Raw genomic sequence first — 23224 nt, 5'->3', positions numbered from 1 at the left:
GCCTCTTCTCAGGGTTTCTCTTTGTCATTCTGTGGATGGCCACCTCCTAGGTCCTGGGAATCCCTTCACACCTACATTTCTGGAGATTGCTAGTTAACTCCCCCTATGAAAAGTCAGGATTTATCTCAAGTACACCTTGGCCTTCTCAGCTCTTCACAAGGCTTGTTAAGTTATTTGTAGTTTCTCTGTTGGTTACATTAATGTGGAAGTAACAGAGCTAAGCTTCTATTTCGGCATTCCATTTGGTAACTTTAAATTTTTTAATTCTTATTATTTTAAAAGATTTTATTTGGGATGCCTGGGTGGCTCTGTCAGTTAAGCTGCTGCCTTTGGCTCAGGTCATGATCCCAGGGTCCTGGGATTGAGTCCCGAATTGGGCTCCTTGCTCGGCGGGGAGCCTGCTTTTCTCTCTGCCTCTGCCTGCCCCTCTGCCTGCTTGTATGCTCTCTCTCTGACAAATGAATGAATAAATAAAATCTTTTTAAAAAGATTTTATTTATCTATTTGACAGAGAGAGACAGCGAGAGAGGGCACACAAGCAGGGGAAGTGGGAGACAGAGAAGCAAGCTTCTCATCGGACCTGACGCAGGGCCCAATCCTAGGTCGCCAGGGTCATGACCTGAACCGAAAGCAGATGCCCAATGACTGAGCCATTTATTTGACAGAGAGAGACACAGCGAGGGAGGAAACACAAGCAGGGGGAGTGGGAGAGGGAGAAGCAGGCTTCCTGCTTGGCAGAGAACCCGACACGGGGCTCCATCCCAGGACCCCAGGACCATGACCTGAGCTGAAGGCAGACACTTAATGACCAAGCCACCCAAGTGCCCCTGGTAACTGTTTTTAAACCTACCTAAGTGTCTGTGGCTTATTCTCTGCCTAGAACACAAAACCCTAGAGAGAACGCCTGCATCTTACCTACGATGCTCTGGTGGGACATTCGATAGATAATCTTCCCTTCTGGAGGAGGGCCGAGCACGGAGGTTCAGCATTCATCCACAGCTGGCGGTCACTAGCTCTGGCTTTGGAGCCACAGCCCAGATTGCATTTCTGGTATCTTCACTCTCTAGCTGTCCCTCTGCACACTCGCCTCAGAGCCCCTTTGCCTGTTTATAGAATGGGGCTCATGCTAGAACTTGTGAGATTGCCAGAATTTAATGAGGGGATGAAGTAAAGCACCAAAAAAGGGTGCCTGGCCCCCAGGAGATTTCCGGAGATGTTACCACTGATTCTATTGTTGATGATAAAATAGGTCTTACCACCATCTTTGTTAACCCAAGGCATTCATGTAGTGACCTGTGAACCTCTCAGGATCCTCACAGTTAGGCCCCATCCTATGGTAATTGTTCCAGAAAGCCCCAGGGTGGTTCTGATTCTGTGCACTGTGAGTCACACTGCAGATAGTCTGACGCCCATGGCCATGTAGGATGCACTGGTTTAAATATCCCCTGGGAAGGGTCCAAAGGCTCAAGAGACACAGCCAGGCCTCACCCAGGAGCATGGGGGCAGGTGGGATGAGACCATGGGAGCAGGTGGACTCACTACCGGAAAGCTTTTTCTCTTCTCTCATTCCTCCAGACTTTAAGCTACATCAGACTGCCTCTTCCCCTGGGCCCTGGAAGAAATTTCTGGCAGGTCCCAGGAATTCCCTGGTTGTTCTGATGGGACATTTGAGTGTCTCAGCTGGTTGGGTGTGTGACTCTTGATTTTGGCTCAGGTGGTGATCTGGGTATCCAGGGCTCGAGCCCTGCATTGGGCTCTCCACTCAGCGGGGAGTCCACTCGTCTCCCTCTGCCCTACCCTCTGCTCCCTCTCCGTCTCTCTGTCTCTCTGTCTCTCCTTCTCTCTTTCTCTCAGTAGATCTTTTAAAAAATTCTCTGGTTCTTCTGAAATAAAAGAAATATTCTAGGAATAGTTAGTCCCAGGAGTGGCCTCACTGTAGTAATCCGATTTGTCTAAACCCATGTAGTGAGATTCACAGTACTTCACATGTACTGTGAAGTCTGAAGTCCATCAAAATGTTGTTGAGCTTTTCACAGAAAAGTCTTTGCCTTTCTGAATTTTCCCTGTCTTCTGTTTTCTGTTTTGCTCACTTCTCCTTTTACCTCTATTTCTTTTTTTCTACATATTTTGGGTTTACTTTGCTATTCTTTTTTTTTTAAGATTTTATTTATTTATTTACTTGACAGAGAAAGACACAGTGAGAGAGGGAATACAAGCAGGGGAGTGGGAGAGGGAGAAGCAGGCTTCCCACAGAGCAGGTAGCCAGATGCGGGGCTTGATCCCAGGAGCCTGGGATCATGACCTGAGCCAAAGACAGACACTTAATGACTGAGTCTCCCACGGGCCCCTTACTTTGCTATTCTTTATCTAGGCTTTCCCCCCAACACTCTATTACAAAAATGTTCACAGCGGACAAGTGAAAGAATTATAGCTTGAACACCCACAGAATTCCCCCTAGATTCTACAGTGACCGTTTTTCTGTATTTGCTTTGTCTTCTAAGTACTAATTCCTCTGTGTTTTCATCAGTCCTTTCTTTTTGTGACAACTTTCGTAGTAAGTTTCAGAGATCGGTACACTTCACCCCTAAATACTTCCACAGGCAAATCATTAACTAGAGGTCACAACTTTTTAATGTTGTTTAGTCTTAATGCTTAATAGATATTTTAATAAAAGGAAATTCATAAATAGCAGCATATGGTATTTGGTTGTATACAATAATGTTTTAATTAAATATACATATCTTTCACATATTTTCATTATGTATTTATGCAGATAATGACTGTTCTTTTTTTAAGTGAGGTTTATGGAGGTGTGATTTATGTATCCTGAACTTCACCTTTGTTAGGTGTATAGTTCTATAGATTTGACAAAGATTTAGTCATGTAACCACCAACACCATCAACATACTGGACCTCTTCATTCCCTTAAAGCATCACCTTGTGCCCCTTTGTAATTAAAAATTCTTTCTCACTCCCATATCTGGGATTTGGGTTTGGATTCTTCTCGTTTCTATTCTTCTAGTTTTATTCTTTCTACATTACCGTATAAATGCATTTTATAGTAAAAAAACTTCATGTGTCTTGCTTCTTTTACTTGATGCTTTTTTAGGTTCATCCATGTTTAAGATATATTAGCATTTTTTTTCCTTTTCAAAGGTAAATTACATTGTATTTGTTTATTCACTAAGCAGTTCATGCATATTTGAATTTTTTGAATTTTTCATTATTATGAAAGAAACTGGTATGAAATTTCATGTCCAGATGTTTGTATGGATACGTATTTATCTTCTTGGGTAAATACCCAGACAGGGATTACTCGGTCATATAGTGAACATATGTTTCACTTCACGGGACCTCACCACACCATTTCCCAGCATGGCTATACCATTCGTGTCGACCATCAACAGTGCAAGAGTTCTAGGTGTTTTGCATCGTTCCTGGCACTTGGTGTTATGAGTACTGTTAGTCTTTCTAACTAATGTTCATCATCTTTTCAGTGCTTATTTCCCATCTCTATGTCTTGGGTGAACTGTCTGTGGTAACATTTTGCCATTTTTGTTACTATCAAATGGTTCCGAGTTCTTTATATATTCTGCATGCAGGTCCTTTAGCACCTATGTGTTTTCTGTGCATTTACTCCCAGGCTGTGGCTTGTTTTTTATCTTAATAGGATCTTTCAAAAAAAAGACATGCTTTATTTTGATAATGCCCAGTTTGTCAAGCTTTGCTTTTATGATCCATGCCTTTTGTGCCCTGTTAAACAATTCTCATTCTAATCCATGGTAACAGAGTTTCTCATATGATTTAAATCAGAAGATTTACAATTTTAGCTCTTATATTTAGGCCAATGCACATAATGAGAGAAGTATGTTTTACCTGATGTGAGGTAAAGATCAGTGTTCTTTCTTTTCGCCTAAACATATTCAATTACTCCAGCAGCATTTTTGAAAATACTGTATTTCCTCTATCGGTTTACCTTGGTCCACTTGTTGATAACAGTTGAACACATCTGTGTTGGTCTGTACCACACTTCTTTTTTTTTTTTTAACACTTCTTAATTACTGTAGCCTTACGTTAAGTGTTCAAATCAGGTGGTGTGACTCCTCTAGCTTTGTTCTTCCTTTTCATAACATTTTGGCTATTTTAGATCCTTAAAGAGTTTCATATGAATTTTAGAATCAGCTTGTCAGTTCCTACATAATAACCTCCGGGGATTTTGTTTGGGATTGCACTGAATCTGGATTATTGAAATGCTAACAATATTGAGCCTTCCAATTTATGAACATGATATATCTATTTATTTAGGTCTTTTAAAATCTATCTCAGTGATATTGTAGTTTTGTATGGGACGTACACTTGTAATTTATTCTCTTTTTAATACATTTACTTTTTGTCAATATCTCATTGTTTTAGTTCAATAGTTGCTCTAGGGATTAAGATACATAGTTAACCTTTTATAGTCTGCTTAGACATGTATTTTAGTTTGCTTTGTTGTTTTCCTAACTTTCAGTTTTGATACAGTTTAAAATTTACAGAAAAGTTCAAAATCAATTCCAAAGACTCCTGTTGATTCTGCCCAGATTCACCAGCGGGTTGCATTTTGCCCTGTTTGCTTTGCTGTGTCCTGTGTCCATGTCTGTCTGTTATCTATAGGCATATATTTAAATAGACTTTTCTGAACCATTGAAGACTGGAGGTCCAATATCCCTTCATCCATAACACATCACTGTATATTTTCTAAAAACCAGGATTCCCACAATTGGGAACTTTCACACTGATATAGTACTGGTAGCTAACACACTGTCTGTATTCAAATGTTACCAGCTGCTCCAAGGACGTCCCACTGGGGAGCCTTGGTAACTTAGCAGGTTGCTATGGCAACAGATTCTGGCAGGTTTAGCAGCAGCCAGCAGCTCAGAGGAGCCTGGGCCATGCCTCCTCATCCTGGGAAGCAGCCTGGGGGAGGAGGGTCCAGAGGGGGCAGGAAGGCAGCCCTCACCAGGCTTGGAGATGGTCCTTGCCCCAGGGTTAGAGTTAATGGAGCCTTCGGGACCACACACCATGCAGTTCCTCCTGGCTACTCAGGCTTATGTTTTAACATTTCAAACAATATGTGGAAGTTTTAATATAGGTCCCTTTACCTTATCTTCTCTTTGTTATAGTTTTCAAGTGCATTATATATCTACATACATTTTAACCCCCCTAGACAATGTTATAATTTTTGCTTCCAACTACCGTATGTATCTTAAAGACTTCAAAAGGAGAAAAATAATGTTAGGCTTATGCAGATATTTTATGCTTTCTGCTGCTCTTTATTTATTCCCGAAGTTCTGTGCTTCCCTCTGATATTATTTCCCTTCACTCTGAAGATCCATCATTCCTCTTATAACAGATCTACTGGTGACAATATCTCTTCACTTTCATTTGTGTGAATTTTTAAATTTTATCTTCATTCTTGAAGGATATTTTTTGCTGGATATAGAATTCTGTTGACATTTCTTCACCTATAGTATTTTTAAGATGTTCCTTTATCAGTGTGCCTCAATGGCTCAGTTAAGTGTCTGACTTTTTATTTCGGCTGAGGTCATGATCTTGGGGTTGTGAGATCAAGCCCCACACGGCACTCTGTGCTGGGCATGGAGTCTGCTTCAGATTCTCTCTCTCCCTCTGCCCTATCCCACCCTCCCTCTCTTAAATAAAATTCTGAAAACAACAAAAGAATATGTTCCATTATCTTTTGGCCTCCGTTGTTTCTGATAACTTCACAGTCATTTGGATCATTGTTTCCTCATATGCAGTTCATTGTTTTGTTTTGTTTCCTTTCCAGCAATTTGATTATATTTTTTTCTGGGGTGCTGAGCTTCTTCTTTTTTCTTTTTTTGTAAGATTTTATTTATTCATTAGAGAGAGGGAGCAGGGGGAGCAGAGGGAGAGGGACAAGCAGACTCTGGCTGAGCAGAGGGCCCAGTGTAGAGCTGGATCCCGTGACCCAGAGATCATCACCTAAGCTGAAACCAAGAGTCAGACACCCAACCGATTGAGCCACCCAGGTGCCCCTGTGCTGAGCTTCTTGAATCTGTAAATTTATGTCTTTCTCCAAATTTGGAGACTTTAAATTTTTTTTTAAGTATTTTTTTTTAAGATTTTATTTATTTGAGAGAGAGTGAGAAAGCTAAAAAGAGAGCACAAGTGGGGATGGGGTCTTCAGAGGAAGAGGGACAAGCAGACTTCCTGCTGAGCAGGGAGCCTGATGTGGGGCTTGATCCCAGGACCCTAGGATCATGACCTGAGCTGAAGGCAGATGCCTAACCAACTGAGCCACCGAGGTGCCCCCAAATTTGGAAATTTTTTGGCCATTACTTCTTTCAATCTTTTTTTTTCTACACTAGTCTCTTCGTTTGAGAACTCTAATGACATGAATATTGGACCTTTTGATATTGTCCTATAGGTATCTGATACTGTTGTTCCTTTCTTTTGTTTTTCCCAGTCTTTTTCCTCACTGTTCTGCTGGTTGGCAGGTTGGATCATCTTTGTCAGCTTAACTCCAAGTTCATTGACTCTTGCCTCTGTCATTGTCATTCTCCTAAGCCCATCCCATGAGTTGGTTTTCTAATTTCAGATAATTGTGTCTTTTAGTTCTAAATTTTCAATTTCTTCTTTACAGTTTCTGTAATCTTGAGAATTTCTATTTATCCTTTTATTTCAAATGTATTTACCTTTATCTCATAGAGCTTAGTTGTAATTGTTGCTTAAATGTCTTTGATAATTCTAGTACCTGAGTGATCTCAGGATTGGCATCAGTTGATTGTGTTTTCCCTTAATAATTGGTCATACTTTGCTGGTTGGTTGTTACATTGAATAATTTTGGATTCTATCTTGAATAATGGAGATGGTTTTGTTTTTAACTTTTGTTTACTACGTAATACACCTGGTTAGATTCAGACCACCAATTTTATCTCCCCTTCTTTGGGTGTTAATTCCATTCAGTTCAGTTTTCAAAGACTTTGCCATGCTTGTTTGGATCTTTCCTGTGTATGCACCATTCAAGGGTTAGTTTGAGATTTGAGTGGTGATTTAAGTCTTTGTGCAATTATCAAAGACTTTGCTGTCCTGCGTTGGGCCTGTCTCATGCATTTGTCACTCCAGTGTTACTCTCAGACTTGAGCTGTGGGTTTTATTATAATAATAATAATTTTTATTATTATTATTTTTAGAGACTTTACTCATTTATTTGTCAGAGAGAGAGCACGAGCAGGGGGAACGGCAGGCAGAGGGAGAAACAGGCTCCCCACCAAGCAAGGAATCCAATGTGGGACTTGATCCCAAAACCCTGGGATCATGACCTGAGCTGAAGGCAGGTGCTTAACCAACTGAGCCACCCAGGCCTCCCTGGAGCTGTTTAAATCTTAGTTTAGTTCAGTTCTTAAAGATTTGGTGTAAGGCTTTCCTTACCCCTGCACATATAACCCTTGGATGAGTTCATATGCCATGGGGACAGAGTCTTGCAAAAATATGAGGGGGGACAAAAAGGAAACCCACTGTATGAGCTGCTTCTCTACCTTTCGACTCCCCCTCAGAGTGCCGGCATTGTTTATTTTTTCAGAATCCTCAAGAAGTTGCTTTATGTATTTTGTCCAGAGTTATTCACTGCAAGAATCAATAGGAGAGAGAGGCTGTGGTAGATCTCCTCCATTGTGGCCAGTAATGAAAACCTTGGTTTTATTCCTTCTTGCTTTTATCTTTGTTATTTTTGTCCTTCTGCTAGTTTGAATTGAATTTTTTCCTTTCCTGGTTTCATACGGTAGAAGCTTAGGTAATTGCTTTGAATGCTTCCTTTTCTAATGTAAGCATTGGGAAATCTTTGACTGTCTCGAGTACTACTACTTTAGCTGTTTTCACCCCTTTACTGTGGTATATAAGAAATTGCACATCTTTATGTTGTACAACCTGGTCAGTTTTGACATGTGCACACATAAATCCATTACCACAATCAAGATAATGAAGCCATGGGTGCCTGGGTGGCTCAGTTGGTTGAGCAATTACCTTCAGCTCAGGTCGTGATCCTGGAGTCCCAGGATCGAGTCCCACATCAGGGGAAGATTTTGCTTCTCCCTCTGACCTTACCCCTCTCATGCTTGCTTGCTCTCTCTCTCACAAATAAATAAATAAAATCTTTTTTAAAAAAGATAACGAAGTCATAGAATGAGCTGGGAAGGATTTCTTCCCTCTTCAGTTCATCGGAAGAATTTGAATAGAAGTTGGTATGCTTTGTTCCTTAAATTCGCAGTAGAATTCCCCAGTGAAGTCATCTGGGCCTGGAGTTTTCTTTGTGGAAAGGCTTTAAACTATAGTTTCAATTTATTTAACGGATATTGGTTTATTCATACTATTTCTTCCTGAATGAGCTTTGGTCATTTGTGTCTTTCAAGGGGTTTGTCTGTTTCACCTAAGTTGTCAAATTTCTTAGCATAAAGTGTTCATAATATTCTTTTACTCTCCTTTTAATGTCTGAGGGTCCCTGGTAGCCTCATTCTCATTTTAAAGGTCCAATGACATGTAATAGTGAAAACTGTGAACTTCATTGAAAGGGAAATCTCTCCCCCAGCCAGTGCCTCCTTCATTGCTTTGGGTGAGCAGTTTTCGTGGCAAAAGAAGCATGCTCAGCTTTTTCTTTCTTTACTCTCCTCACTAGCTCTTCTCCCTTCTCCTCGTCCCCCACTCCACAACTAGGCCATCTCTGGCTCCCTGGATCCCTGGCTGAAGCAAGTGAGGAAGGAAGGAGGTACAAAGGACAAAAATCGTTTGACCTGACTGATAAACATGTAATCTGCTATTGGTGCCCTCTGCACACAGCACATTCCAAAGACCAATTCTTCTTCCTGTCCTTGGCACTTTTGTGGTTTCCTGGAGATGCCTTGGCTAGGGCCCTGATTGCAATTTTCTCCTTATAGGCAGTGTCTCTACTCCAGCAAGGCATTTAGCGTATCTCCTCCCCATTTAGCAAACCTCCAGCCCCATGGCACACCTCCAGTCTCTCTTTGCTGAGGTTACCTTGATGCTAGCAGGAAGTCCTCTTTCCAGAGTAATCCGGCCCTGTTCACATCCTAAGGGGCCACATCAGCCCTGTAGTTTGTGTCTGTGTGTCTGTGTGTCATCCATACGTGTCCAGCACCTTGATCTCTTTAGCCCCTATGCAACCTCTTTGCTGCCACGGACTGCCTGAGCCCACCAACACTTATAGGTTTTCTAGGAGCAAACTAGGTGCCAAGTCCTCTGTGTCCCCCAAACTCTAGCCAACATGTGTCAAGCACATTGTCTACTTGAAGTCCTTACTAGACTCAGGGTCAGATGGATATACTCCTCCCACCCGTAATGTCGGAGAGAGAAAAGGTTATGGTTTTGCCACAGCTCTCCCGGAAGCTTCTTTGATCTTAACCTCTTGAGGTATATGTTAGTGCTGAGGGACATGAAGTGGTTTTGACCTGCTCCTGTTAGGTTCTGCAAGGGGCTCTGGACTGGAGTAGCGCTTGGTAGAATTGTATTACCAGCCTTTGAAATAAAAAGAGTGGGCTTTTTTTTTTTCTTGTGATGAGAATTTTTAAGATTTACTCTCTTAGCAGCTTTCAAATACATGATACAGTATTATTAATTATAGTCACGTTGCTTTACATGGGTTTTAATACCATGTTAAACCAATTCCCTAAGAGCATGGGTTGCAGCTGGGTGGGCAGACAGAGCTTTCTGAAATGTCTGCAACTTGAGGTTTGGAACAGGAAGCAGCAACTTTATGTGGCCGAACTGTTAGTACAGACAGGGCGTGATTTAGACAAGTGCCGCCCAGTAGAACTTTTTGCACTGATGGCAGTGTTTCCACTCTATATATAAAATTGTAGTGTGAGCACACTCTTTCCATTTTAGTAATCTGTTAAGTGTGAATTGGTATCTTATTGTAATTTCCATTTTCCATTCTAGTAAAGGTATTTATCATTTAAATGGCATTGACTGTTTGGATTTCCTTCTCTGTGGCTTCACTCTTCATATCCTTGGTTTTTTTGTTGGGGTGTTTGTCTTTTTTTATTGATTTAAATGACTTCTTTGTATATTCTAGATTGCAATTTTGTGTATAGTCAGTATCTTAGTTTGGGTTATTGATGGCGTTTTTTGAGAAGTTTTTATTATAATGTAATCAGATTTATCAGTTTTTCATTAGTTGGTGCTTTTTTGTAAATTGAAATATTTTTTTTTTTTTGGGTTGCAGTCATAAAGATATTGTCACATAGTATTCTTCTAACACTGGAAAATTTTGCTTTTTTACTTTCTTACAATCTGCCTGGAATTTGTTTTTATGTAACTCATGAGGAAGGAGCCCTTAGTTCACCTTTTTTCACCACATGACACCCACTCGTATCATGCCACATATGGAACTCTTTCCACCATGGTATGTGATGCCTCAGTCAGAGGTCAAGTTCCTCAGAGGCATGGGTCTGTGCCCGGGCTCTCTATTTTGTTCTATTGGTCTGTTTGTCGTTCTGCCACTATCATTATTCTAATGAGTTAAAAAAAATGCGAAGCTCTGAAAACTGCTTGGCACTTAGTGAATGTGATATAAACGTCAGCTGCTCCACCATTCTTACATTACTGATGTTAGTAATAGCTGGTCGGATGCTCCCCCTTATCTCCTTTGACTCATTGGTCATCCATATAGGAATTTTAGGATTAGTTTCTCAAGTTTATGGAAAACCCTGTTTGGGATCTCTAATGCAATTGCACTGTGTTTAGAGACGAGCTGGGAGTGGGCTGAGGATTGGCATCTCGACACTATTGAATTTTCCCATCAGTGAACTCTTAACTCAGCTTCTCTTTTCTGCCATTCAGTAGTGTTTTGAATTTGTCTTCAGGAAGTGCTTGCACATCTTTTTAGATATCTCTTAGTTGTTATAGCAGTTATGAATGGGATCTTTTTTTTCCCTATGACAGTTTCTAACTGGTAAATACTGGTACATGAGAATGCTAGTGATGTTTATATTTATGAACAGAAACCTTTCTAGATGTTTTTCTTAATAATCATAGTTTTTAGATTCTCTTGAGTCTTTTTTTTAAAGGTTTTATTTGTTTATTTGACAGAGAGAGATCACAAGTAGGCAGAGAGGCAGGCAGAGAGCAGGAGGGGGAAGGAGGCTCCCTGCTAAGCGGAGAACCTGATGCAGGACTCAATCCCAGGACCCTGAGATCATGACCCGAGCTGAAGGCAGAGGCCTAACCCACTGAGCCACCCAGGTGCCCTCCCTTGAGTCTTCTGTGTAAACACTTCTCTTCATAAAAACAATCTTGTCCTTTCCTTTCCAATTATATATTTTCCCATCAACTGATGAGTGGACAAAGAAAAGGTGGTATGTACAATGGAATCCTACTCAGCCATCAAAAAAATGAACTCTTGCAATGACATGGATGGAGCTAGAGTGTATTATGCAAAGTGAAACGAGTCAGTCGGAGAAAGACAGATACCATATGATTTCACTCATATATGGAACTTAAGAAACAAAACAGATGAACACAGGGGAAGGGAAAGAAAAAGAGGGGAAGGCGAACCATAAGAGACTCTTAACTATAGAGAACAAACTGAGGGTTACTGGAGGGGATGTGAGAGGGGCGATGGGCTAGATGGTTGATGGGGTTTAAGGAGGGCATTTGTTGGGATGAGCACTGGGTGTTGTATGTAAGTGATGAATCACTAAATTCTCCTGAAATTAATACTACACTAATGTTAACTGTGATTTAAATTAAAAGTTAAGAAAAACAATTACACATTTTCTTTCTTTTTCTTATGTTAGTCAGGGCCTATAGTGTAGTGTTTAATAGATGCAGTGATAATGAATTCCTTATTTGTTTCTGATTTTAATGAAAATAGTGGGACAGTGACAGTAAAATAATGATAGGCAGTATCTGAATGCTTCCTGCGTTCTGGATACATCGTACATACTTAATCCTCTGATCAACTCTATTAACTAGGCTAGTTGTGATCCTCATTTTATAGATGAGAAAACTGAGGCACAGAGAGATGAGAGAGCTTCTCCAACTCCTCCTTAAGTGGATTTGCTTCGGTATTTTTGAAGGCTCCCTTTCACCAAAAGCTTCTTTTATATTCCTAGTTTGCTAAGACTTTCTCAAAAATTGTGAGAGGTGCCTGGGTGGCTCAGTTGGTTAAGCATCTGACTCTTGATTTCAGCTCAGATCATGATCTCGAGGTCATGAGATCAAGCTCACATTGGGGTCTGTACTCAGTGCAGAGTCTGCTTGTCCCTCTGCCTCTGCTCCTCTCCTGCTCACGTGATCGCTTGCTCTCCCTCTCTCTCAAATAAATAAATAAAATCTTTTAAAAAATCATGAATGGATGCTGTATTTTCTCAAATGCTTCTTTTCCACATCTATTGAGAAGATAATTTTTTCTCCTTTGATCTGTTAATGGCATGGATTATATTACTAGAGTTTCTGATATTGAACTGTTCTTGCATTCCTGTGCTAAACTCTAATTAGTTGTGAAGGATTTTTTTTTAATTCATTGAAGTTGGTCTCCTCATGTTTAAAAGTTTTGCATTGATGTTTAGAAAGGAAAAGGAGCTTAGAGTTCCTTTCCTTGTGCTGTCCTCTTACTCTGCTATACACAGTTATATGGGCTGCATAAAACATACTGGGTACTTTTCCTTCTTTTTCTACTTCCTGAAACTGTATTGACTGATATATACCTGTTCTTGTGAGGTGATATCATCTACAAAAATATCTAGATAGGATGCCCTTTTTTAGGGCAAGACTTTTGATCACAGAATATATTTTACTATTTTTAAAATAATTGCTGATTTATTCATGTTTTGTACCTCTTCTGCCAGTTCTAGTCATTTTTTTAGCCAATTATGTTTTGTTTAATATTTCTAATTTACTGACTTATGGCAGGATTCCCTTGATGAAAAGAAAAATAGATTTGATTTTGTCAAAGTAAATCATGGCCAAGGTTTAAAGAATAAAATAAATGTGATAAAACTATAAGAAAAGTCAAAGGCATATAAACATAAAATTCAGAATAGTGATGACCTGAGAAGAAAGAAAATGCAGTGGGCACATCAACTTCAAAGGTAACAATAATTTGGGTTTTTTGTTGTTTAAGTAGGCTCCACACCCAACTCATGGGGCTTGAACTCACGACCCTGAGCTCAAGAGTCACACGTTCTAATGACTGAGCCAACCAGGCACCCCACGATAATTTGTTTTTTAATGAGTGGAGGATAGGCAGGTTTTTTTTTTTTTGTATCACTATAATTTACTGTATCTTCAAATAATTATACAGAATTTTCTGCTGCAGAAGATTGAGACTTAGCTCACCTCATTGCTCCCGCCACTCACACACATACTCACACACAGAGACTTTTGGTTCCCCAATATTCCCAGTACGATTATACCCCAAATACAGTTTCCAACAGGACTGCTGTTTATGGCATTATGACTATGTAAACACTGGACACAGTTGAGCCATGCAGTAATCTAGGATTCATTTAGCTTTACTGCATAACTTTTTGTTTCTTTTGGTTAATAATTGTTTTGTTTCTTCCATTTGCTTCTTTCTCTATGTCCTTACCGCCAGTTCAACTCTAATACTCCCTTATCCAGCTGTCGAGAGTGACTCTGAGTGGCTCCCCAGCTAGCAGGTGTTCCATCAGTTCACGCCCCCGAGTTTGTGCGGAGCCATTTGACCGTCTCCCTTCTGGGTGACTTCTCCTTACATCCCTCCCCATTATTCTGGGGATTTCCTCTACTTTCTGCATCGTTGGATTTCCCCATTTGCTTTATGCCATGCCTTCTTCCACATGTCACTGGAGCCTTCTTCCAGTACCTAGCTAAGAAAGAATATAGGTCTAGGGGAGATAAATTTTTTGAGATTTTTTTTTAATATCTAGACATGTTTGTTATCCTTGTCCTAGTTGGAGAGCTGAGCTTGGGGTAGAGTTCTAGGATGGACATTTCTTTCCCGTAGACTTTTGAAGGCATTACACCATTGTCTTCTGATTTTCAGTGTTCCTTTTGAGGGCTCTGAATATATTCTGATCATTGATACCTGGTATCAATTTTTTTTCTGTCTGTACACTTCTCCCTTCACCCTTTATCTCATGCCCTCTGACATTTCTCCATGTGCCCTGATATGGGATCCTTTTCACCAGTATTGCTGGGCATTGGGGTAGGAGATAAATCCCCACAGGCTTAGGCTCCTTTCTAGTGCAGAGCCAAGATGCTGAAGAGCTAGACGGCTACATTTCAGGTCTAAGTGGCAAGACTGGTTTTTGTTTTGTTTTGTTTTTAAAATCCTTTTTCACTTTGTGGAAGATTCCAAGGTAACCCAGTAAAAACAGGCACCTTGGGTCAGAAAATCATCATCTTCAAATCAGCCTCTAATGATCAGGCATCTAGGCTCCCAGAAGAGCAACAGGTGTCCGGTGCCCCCAAGCAGGCAAAATAGTCATCAATATAGGGAACATTCCAAAAGCTGAATTCCTGGACTTGAGCCAGGAGCCAGGACTGCTGTGTGAGCACTCACTTGCCCGCTACCTTTACTGGTGCTCTTCGTTTCTTCATGTGGCTTTGCGTTCCCCTATCGTGTCCTTTCCTTCTTAGAGCTTAGCTTCAAGTTAGGTCAGATGGCACAGCAGATGTGCGGATGGGGCTTTGGTGGAGATCCAGAACAGGACAGCCCCGCGCTGCCTGTGAGACCATCAGTTTTCACCGCTTATGGGCCAGACCTGGAGAGCTAGTGGCTTGGGTGAGAAGAGGTGAGTAGTGCCAAGTGAGACACCACAGATTTGGCTGTTCTCACCCAGGTTCACTGGTTCTTTTTGAGTAAATGCTTCTTAATTTGTTGTATGCTTTTGATCAGTTTCCGGAGTCTTGAAAGGATGAATATTGATAATTTTGCCAGTATTTCCATGGGGGAGATTTACTGAGATCCTCACTGCCTTTCCAGAAGTCCTGCCTTAGGGCATTTCTCTTAAAACTACAGAAAGGTACAGAAAGTCATCATCGTAACTAATACCCTTGTACTTACCTCCCAGAATTAGCAAATGTCAATATTTTGATACTTGGTGGTGGTATTTTTTTTAACTGTAGAATTAGAGGTTTACAAATAAAGGTGAAGCCCCTTTTCCTCTCCTGAGGCCTGTTGCCCTTATTCACTCCCAGGCAAACAGAATTATGAATTGTGAGTATCCTTCTCACCCAAGTTTTTATACTTGCAGAACATGTATTTGTATCTGTAGTCAGAATAGCGGACTTCAACTATAAGGTTCTTTCTAAGACTTTCTTTCTGTATTCAGCATTGCCCTTTGAGTCTTATCTATACTGATACATTACATGTAGTTCATTCATTTTAACTCTGGTATAACATTCCGCCATCTGACCGTTGCAGTCCATCAGTCTGCACCTCCATTACTGAGAACTTCGTTGTTCCCTAGAATTGTTGCCATTCTTGGACATGTACCCTGGCTCACACGGGCAGAACTTCCTGTGGTAGAACTACAAGTGGAATACATAGTAGGTTATGTACCTTTTCAACATCACTGGATGTTATTCCATAGAATCAATTTGCCTTGTATATTTAAGAGTTCTTCATCCGTTTGGGGACCTGCCCGGCCCAGTCACTGGAGTATGTGACTCTTGATCTCAGGGTTGTAGGTTTGAGTCCCGTGTTGCAAATAAAATCTTCTAAAAAAAGTTTTGCATCTATTTAAGCGAAATTGCTTTAAAATATACTCCTATTCTGTCCTTATTTGCTTTTGGCATCAAGGTCAATCTGTTTTATGTAACATAAGCATTGTTTTACCACCTGTGTTTTGGTTATTAAGTACCAGTACATCTCTTTCCATAATTTTATTTTCAATATTTCTCTCTCATTTTGCTTTAATTGTCTTTGGAAAACATAAAGCTGATTTTGAAAAATACAATTTGGGGCACCTGGGTGGCTAGTCATTAAGCGTCTGCCTTCAGCTCAGGTCATGATCTCAGGGTTCTGGGATCAAGCCCCGCATTGGGCTCCCTGCTCAGCAGGAAGCCTGCTCTCCCTCTCCCACTCCCCCTGCTTGTGTTCTCTCTCTTGCTGTGTCTCTCTCTGGCAAATAAATAAAATATTTTTAAAAAACAAAAGTATAATTTAATATGGTTGCCCTTTAATGAATGGGGTTAATATATATTGTGCCATTACTATGTTAGTATTTCTTGTATTTTCTACATATCCTGCTTTTTCTTTACCTCTTTTTTTAGAAGACTTTATTTTAGAGAGAGCGAGAGAGCAAGCAGGGGTAGGGGCAGAGGGAGAGGGAGCAAATCCCAAGCAGACTCCATGCTGAGTACAGAGCCCAACACGGGGCTCCCCGTGACCCAAACCAAAATCAAGAGTCGGATACCCAACCTACTGAGCCACCTAGGTGCCCTCTCTTTACCTCTTTTTTCCTGCCCTTATTGCATTTTTAACCCCCTCCCCAACTTTTTCCCTTTGGTTATTTTCCTCCTGAAAAATTTAAGTATCAAGCATTATTGTTAGCCAGGCTTTGTGGTGTGGTAAGTTCCCTACCTTTTCTTGTCCAAAACCACTTTTATTTTATCGTCTTTCTTTGAGATAATTTATCTGGGGATAGAGTTCTAAGATGACATCAAGCTTCTCTCAGGACTTTGAATACATTGTTTAATCTTTTGGCTCCTTGCTGATGAAATCTAATGTTGATCTCATTGTTTCTCTATAGGTGATTTAAGAAATGTCTCCATGGTAGCTTTCCATACTTACTTTCTGACTTAAAACTCTTGTCATTCCACTAAACTATGCCCAGATTCAATTTTCCTTTTATTGACCACACTCAGGACTCTGGACATTCAGTGGTAGGATGTACCTTTCTTCCATCTAGAAAACTATCAGTCATTGTCTCTTCAAATATTGCCCAACTCAGGCATCCCTGTGACCATTACCAAATTTAGAAATTTTTGAGAAGGACTCTTGGGACTCCACATATCATTGTATCTACAGCTATGCTTTATTACAGCAATGTAGTAAAGATAGTCTACTGGAACACAAGGGGAAAAGACACCAGCAGAATCTGAATGAATCCATGTACAGGATTCCTTGTGCTCCCTCCCTCCCATCTAGGGTCACACAGGGCACACTTCTCCCAGCAGAGAAAATGCAATAACATGTGTGTGCACAGAAGCCCATTAGAAACTCAGAAACCTTGGTTACTCTGCATGGCACATACCAAAACTCCAGACTCACGGAAGGAAAGGAAATGTTCAGCATAAATCGTATGGTTTGTACAAGCAGCGTTATCCGTTAGGGAATGGTGGAGACATTCCTGAACTCCAAATTCCCAGATGTCAGCCAAGGCCCAACCTTGCAGGCTAGCCTTTCTTCTTCTTATTTTTCTTTTAAAGATTTTATTTATTTATGTGAGAGAGAGCATGAGAGGGGAGAAGGTCAGAGGGACCTGCTGAGCAGGGAGCCCAGTGTGGGACACGATCCTGGGACTCCAGGATTATGACCCGTGCTGAAGGCAGTCGCTTAACCAACTGAGCCACCCAAGCATCCCAGGCTAGCCTAAGTATGGTAGTCTCAGGGCTGCTCTATTAATCCTTTCCTTGGCATATTGCCCCTGGAGCTTTCTCTCTCTTCTTTGCATTTGGATTTTTATATTAAAATCTGTGTTGGAACTTACGTTTTTCTATTTGTCTTACCATATTTCCATTTTTTTAGCTCTGTATGTTACATTCTGGCTGATTTCCTAAGATCTGTCATCTGATTCATTAAATCTCTTAATCTGTGACTATTCTACCGTTCAACCTCTCTATTTAGAGTTTCAACAATGCCTATATTTTCCATTTACATGTTTCTTTTCTCAAATGTTCCTTTTTTTAACCCCATAATATAGATCTTACGCTATTTCTTTGAGTATTTGAAATTATAAACTCTAGATTGTTCTGTCAGCTACAGTTCTAGGAATGGGGCATCTTTAAATGTATCTGCTGAGTATCTCTCAAGATGGTTCATCTAAATTATTTTACTGTGAACTCTTCAGTGAGAATTGGTTTTCCATAGAAGTTCTGTGAGTCCTTAGCTATAAAAACATAAGAATATATCTTTCAAGTTTGCTACTGCTAGGAATCAGTGAATAATAGGACCAATTTTTATGTTAGTTTTTCAGCTTGTGGGCCTCTGTACTATAACTATGATGTTTTCAGATTGAGTTACATTACTAGGCTTTTGCTTTCTTATATATAAAACCTTTCTTTCCAGTTTCCTTGACCAGTGGAGAGTCTTTCTAACTCCCCATTAGCAAACATGGAAGCCCCTTGTGATTCCAGCTGTAAGTGGGAATTACATACCAGTTTCCTGGCATTTTTACCCTTTGGTCTGGATTTTACTGCACATCCTCAAGCTTCAGTTTCTCTTCACCTCATCGCTTTCAATTTCTGCTTCACTTTTGACACCTAATACTTTTCTTGGTTTTGAGCTTGACTGTGTATTAAATTACTTTTGTTAAATGTGGGCCAGCATTTCCTTGTGTTTACAGTCAGAGGAGGTGGCGCTAGTGAGGCACTGAGGGAGCCCACCCACATCAGCTCATAGCCTGTTGATAGGAGTTCATAGCAAGACATTTATGAACTAATTTTATCCCATAACATTGTAGTAGAAATGTTTACAAGTTTGAAGAGTTCCTTGCATTTTTCTTCTAGAATTCTGGAAAGTTGATGACCAGATAGACGACCACAAGGAAAGCCGAGACCAACCTCAGTGGCAAGCTGCATTAGCAGACAAGGAAGCACAGAAGGATCAAAGTGGCCAAGAATTCACAACCTTGAGGAAAATCGTGTATCCAAACACAGACTTTATTTTTATAAGACAAAGACTCCCTAAATATTGTTCCTGGGGAAGGTGTTCAAAACACAATTTAAACTTTCTTTGTCAAAATAGAAGCTATGTAAGAAAGAAAGATGGTGAACGTCAGGTGCATTGGAAATTATGCTTCCATTCTAATCTCAATAATGCTCAACCTGCAGAGAAATTTTTTGAGCCTAATCAACATAAAAGAACCCTCCATCAGAAGCAAGCACTTAATAAAACCCAAAGATTTCAAACTAAGGAGAAACTCAATGAGTGTGCTGAATGCGGTAAAGTGTTTATCCAGAAAGCAAACCTTGTAGTACATCAGAGAACTCACACAGGAGAGAAACCTTATGAATGCTTTGAATGTGCAAAAGCCTTCAGCCAGAAGTCAACCCTCATTGCTCACCAGAGAACTCACACAGGGGAGAAGCCCTATGAGTGCAGTGAATGTGGGAAAACCTTCATCCAGAAGTCGACTCTGATTAAACACAAGCGAACTCACACAGCCGAGAAACCATTTGTATGTGGTGAATGTGCAAAAGCCTTTAAGAGTTCCTATCACCTTATTAGACATGAGAAAACACACCTTAGACAAGCATTTTGTGAAGGAATTCGCTGTGGTAAGTCCAGCCTTATGCATCCAAGGACTCACAAGGGTGAGAAACCTGAGTGCAATAAACACAGGAAGATCTTTGACGAGAAAGCCAACCCCATTAAACACCAGAGGTCTCATACAAAAGAGAAACCTTATGAATGCAGTAAATGTGGAAAAAGCTTCAGGGGAAAGTCACACCTCTCTGTTCATCAGAGGATTCATACAGGAGAGAAACCTTACAAATGCAGCATATGCGGGAAGACTTTCAGTGGGAAATCACACCTCTCTGTCCATCATAGAACTCATACAGGAGAGAAGCCTTATGAATGCAGAAGATGTGGGAAAGCGTTTGGTGAAAAGTCAACCCTCATCGTACATCACAGAACTCACACAGGAGAGAAACCCTATAAATGCAATGAGTGTGGGAAAGCCTTCAGCGAGAAGTCACCGCTGATAAAACATGAGAGAATTCATACAGGAGAAAGGCCCTACAAATGCAGTAACTGTGGGAAGGCTTTCAGTAGGAAGTCAACTCTCATTAAACATCAGAGAATACACACAGGGGAAAAACCCTACGAATGCAGTGAATGTGGGAAAGCCTTTAGTGTGAAATCAACTCTCATTGTACATCACAGAACTCATACGGGAGAAAAACCCTATGAATGCAGGGACTGTGGAAAAGCCTTTAGTGGGAAGTCAACTCTCATTAAACATCAGAGAAGCCACACAGGAGATAAAACCTAGTAAGACACTTGAGCGTGAGATAATGTCACTATTCGTTATATCTCATTATGTATCCATTCATCCCGGTCAGTAACCTTATAAATGCCAAGAATGTCGGAAACTCTTAAGATATTATTTAATGTACCTTGATATAAAAATGGTACAAAAGCATAATTCCAGGAGCATGCAGTAAATGTGATCAGATTTTTACCCAGAATTCTTACCTGTGAGTGGAATATTATATATCAGAGAATTCCAAGGTGGCAAAATTGTGAGTGTATTGATGTGAGATTACCTTGAGAAAGAATTTAAATGTCATTGCCTGTCAGGGTATTTATGCTTAGGAAGAACTAAGAATTGAATGAGTTTAGAAAACCGTGTTAGCAATTATGAAAGAAACATGTTCCATAATTTTTAAAAAGATTTTATTTATTTACTTGAGATAGCATGTGCATGAGTGGGGGGAGGGGCAGAGGGACAAGCAGACTCCCTGCCGAGCCTGGACCCTGAGATCATGCTCCGAGCCAAAACCAAGCCAGTCACCCAACCAACTGAGCCACCCAGGCACCCCCATGTTCCATATTCTACACCAAATATTTTGTGGGAAAGGTTCAGAGGTTGCAAATAAGCACTTAAATATAAAAAGTGAGGTTCACCGTAGAATAGAGTATCACATTTTTGAAAGAACAGTACAGAGCATAAACCATTAATCCCAGCTGGGGCAAACTCCCCCATGTTACTTCTTAAATAGAAAAGTTGCTCCCTTAAATAGCGTGAGAGAGGATGAATCATCGGGATCCCTGGAACAAAGGGGCTCGAAAAGATCTTATACATGTTACTCATCATCTTAAGTGCAAAAATGCACATCCCTTACAGAGAAGGCTCACCTTGCTTAGAAGCAGTGCTTAGAATTTAATACTCTTTGTCTTTTAAGAAAGAGTAATCACTTTATGGTGACACAATAAGAGATTTTTAATTTTCAGAGTATCTCCTGTAAGAGCAATATTATTTAAGTTGAAAAACAAATGAATATCCTATAATAGCCAATTGATAATATGGACCAATTAAGAATCATCTTTTCTTTATTATGTTTGAGGATTTGGGGAAATGTTTGTGGTAATCTGTTAAATTTTTTAAAAATGGGTTATAAAACAATATATGGTTAATGTGTAAAAAAATACATAGAGGAAGCATATGCACCATTGTATCAGTGATTCTGAGTGGTAGAAATATGGCAACCTTATGATGAGTAAAATTATGTGCAAATATATTATTTGTATTTATATCTATTTAGATGTGTGTATGTAGGTAGTAGACACATAGAACAAAAAGCTAGGAAGGAAATATACCAAATTATTAAGCAAATTATCATTTGGGTGTTGGGAAATCGGTTTTTAAATGTTTTGAGCACAGTCTCCAGAAACTGCCAATAAATTATTTACAGTAATCCTGTGTATACTGGATTCTTCCTTCCCATCCATTTTCCCTTTCAGCTTTGCCTTTGGTTTTGAGAATATATTTGCATGTTGAGAATGGGTATCCTGTGATTTTATTATCTATATGAGATTTTTAAATAAAAATAAAAATACCTCCATAGTTCATCAAGTCCTGTGACATAAGTTATCAGCTAACAGATTTTCACAGATGAGATGTACTGAATGGTCAAAGATAGCACAAGTAATGAGACAAAACTGACCACTGACACCAAACAAATATAAAGCTTATTTCACTGTGATATCTGTGAATGTTACTTGCTCACATTACTTCCTTTCCTTCTTGTCCTGTTATCAGGCACTTTCCAGGTGACTCCAATTAATTGTGCCGTATGGAATCCTCTCCCCTTGTGTGGGCAGAACTGAGACTTGCTTCTAGACAATAGAGTATGGCAAAAGTGGTGTGATGTTGCTCCTATGAGTGTGTCATATGAGACTCCATCTTAGCAGACTGGAAAGAAACTTTCTTTGCTGGTCTGATGAGGTAAGCAGCCATGTTGAGGAAACCCATGGGCCAAAGAATGGCAGCTGGCTTCTAGGACCTGAGGGAACTCTGAGCTAAGACAGTAGGACCTGAGTGGCAAAACTTTGGAGACAAGAGAAGTGAAGAAAAGTAAGCCCAGTAGAGCTTTGTTTCCCATAAGGAGCAGACCAGTAAATGGCATAAGATAAATTATGAGAGAGATGCACAACAGCCACGTGCCTGAGGTACCGAGGAGAGCTTTCAGCAGACCATGTACCAAGATGATCTAACGTGGACTTCAGATCCCACCAGCGGTGAAGGGCCCTGGTAAATACCACAAGACCCCCAGCTAGAATCTCTGAAGGACTTGAGGAATTAGGAAGAGGTAAATATATACCAGAGCTTTAAAAGATTGATACTCCAACTTGAATTAGCTCACTAGCTAACTGAATCAAGGTAATTTATATAACCGCCCATCAGGAACTAGAGCTCATCTAGAGTTTATACGATTTCTCACACACCGTGGTATTTGGCAGAAAATTGCCAAGCACATCCAGAGTCAAGAAAAATGTAGACAGTAGAAACAGACCCCCCAAGTAATTCAGACAGGAAACACAAGTCATGGTTTGTTTGTATTTTTAAGATCTTATCTATTTATTTATTTGACTGAGAGAGAGCACAAGCAGGCAGAGTGGCAGGCAGAGGGAGAGGGAAAAGCAGGCTCTCTGCTGAGCAGGGAGCCTGATTTGGGGCTTGATCCCAGGACTCTGGGATCATGACCCAAGCCAAAGGCAGACGCCCAAGTGACTGAGCCACCCAGGTGCCCCCAGTCATGGTCTTTAAAATAACTGAATAATAGAAACAAGAAAATACAAGATGAGGGGCACCTGGGTGGCTCAGTGGGTTAAAGCCTCTGCCATCGGCTCAGGTCATGATCTCAGGGTCCTGGGATCGAGCCTCGCATCCGGCTCTCTGCTCAGCAGGGAGCCTGCTTCCCTTCCTCTGTCTCTCTGCCTGCCTCTCTGCCTACTTGTGATCTCTGTCTG

The 23224-nt window shown here is 40.5% G+C and overlaps 1 protein-coding gene across 4 annotated transcripts in view; it reads left to right on the top strand.

Annotated features, from left to right (window-relative positions):
* Positions 1–21669, top strand: part of ZNF674 (zinc finger protein 674) — a 30099-nt gene extending 8430 nt beyond the window's left edge. For all 4 annotated transcript variants that reach the window (XM_059384782.1, XM_059384781.1, XM_059384780.1 and 1 more), the window contains exon 7: positions 18754–21669. In XM_059384782.1, coding sequence (XP_059240765.1) covers positions 18754–20243 — 1490 coding nt within the window. In that variant the 3' untranslated portion in view covers positions 20244–21669. The remainder of the gene's footprint in view (positions 1–18753) is intronic.
* Positions 21670–23224: the final 1555 nt, after the last annotated feature.

The sequence above is a fragment of the Mustela nigripes genome, chromosome X, assembly GCF_022355385.1.
Source record: "Mustela nigripes isolate SB6536 chromosome X, MUSNIG.SB6536, whole genome shotgun sequence".
NCBI classification, from domain to species: Eukaryota; Metazoa; Chordata; class Mammalia; order Carnivora; family Mustelidae; genus Mustela; species Mustela nigripes.
This window is presented reverse-complemented; position numbering and strand designations above follow the sequence as displayed.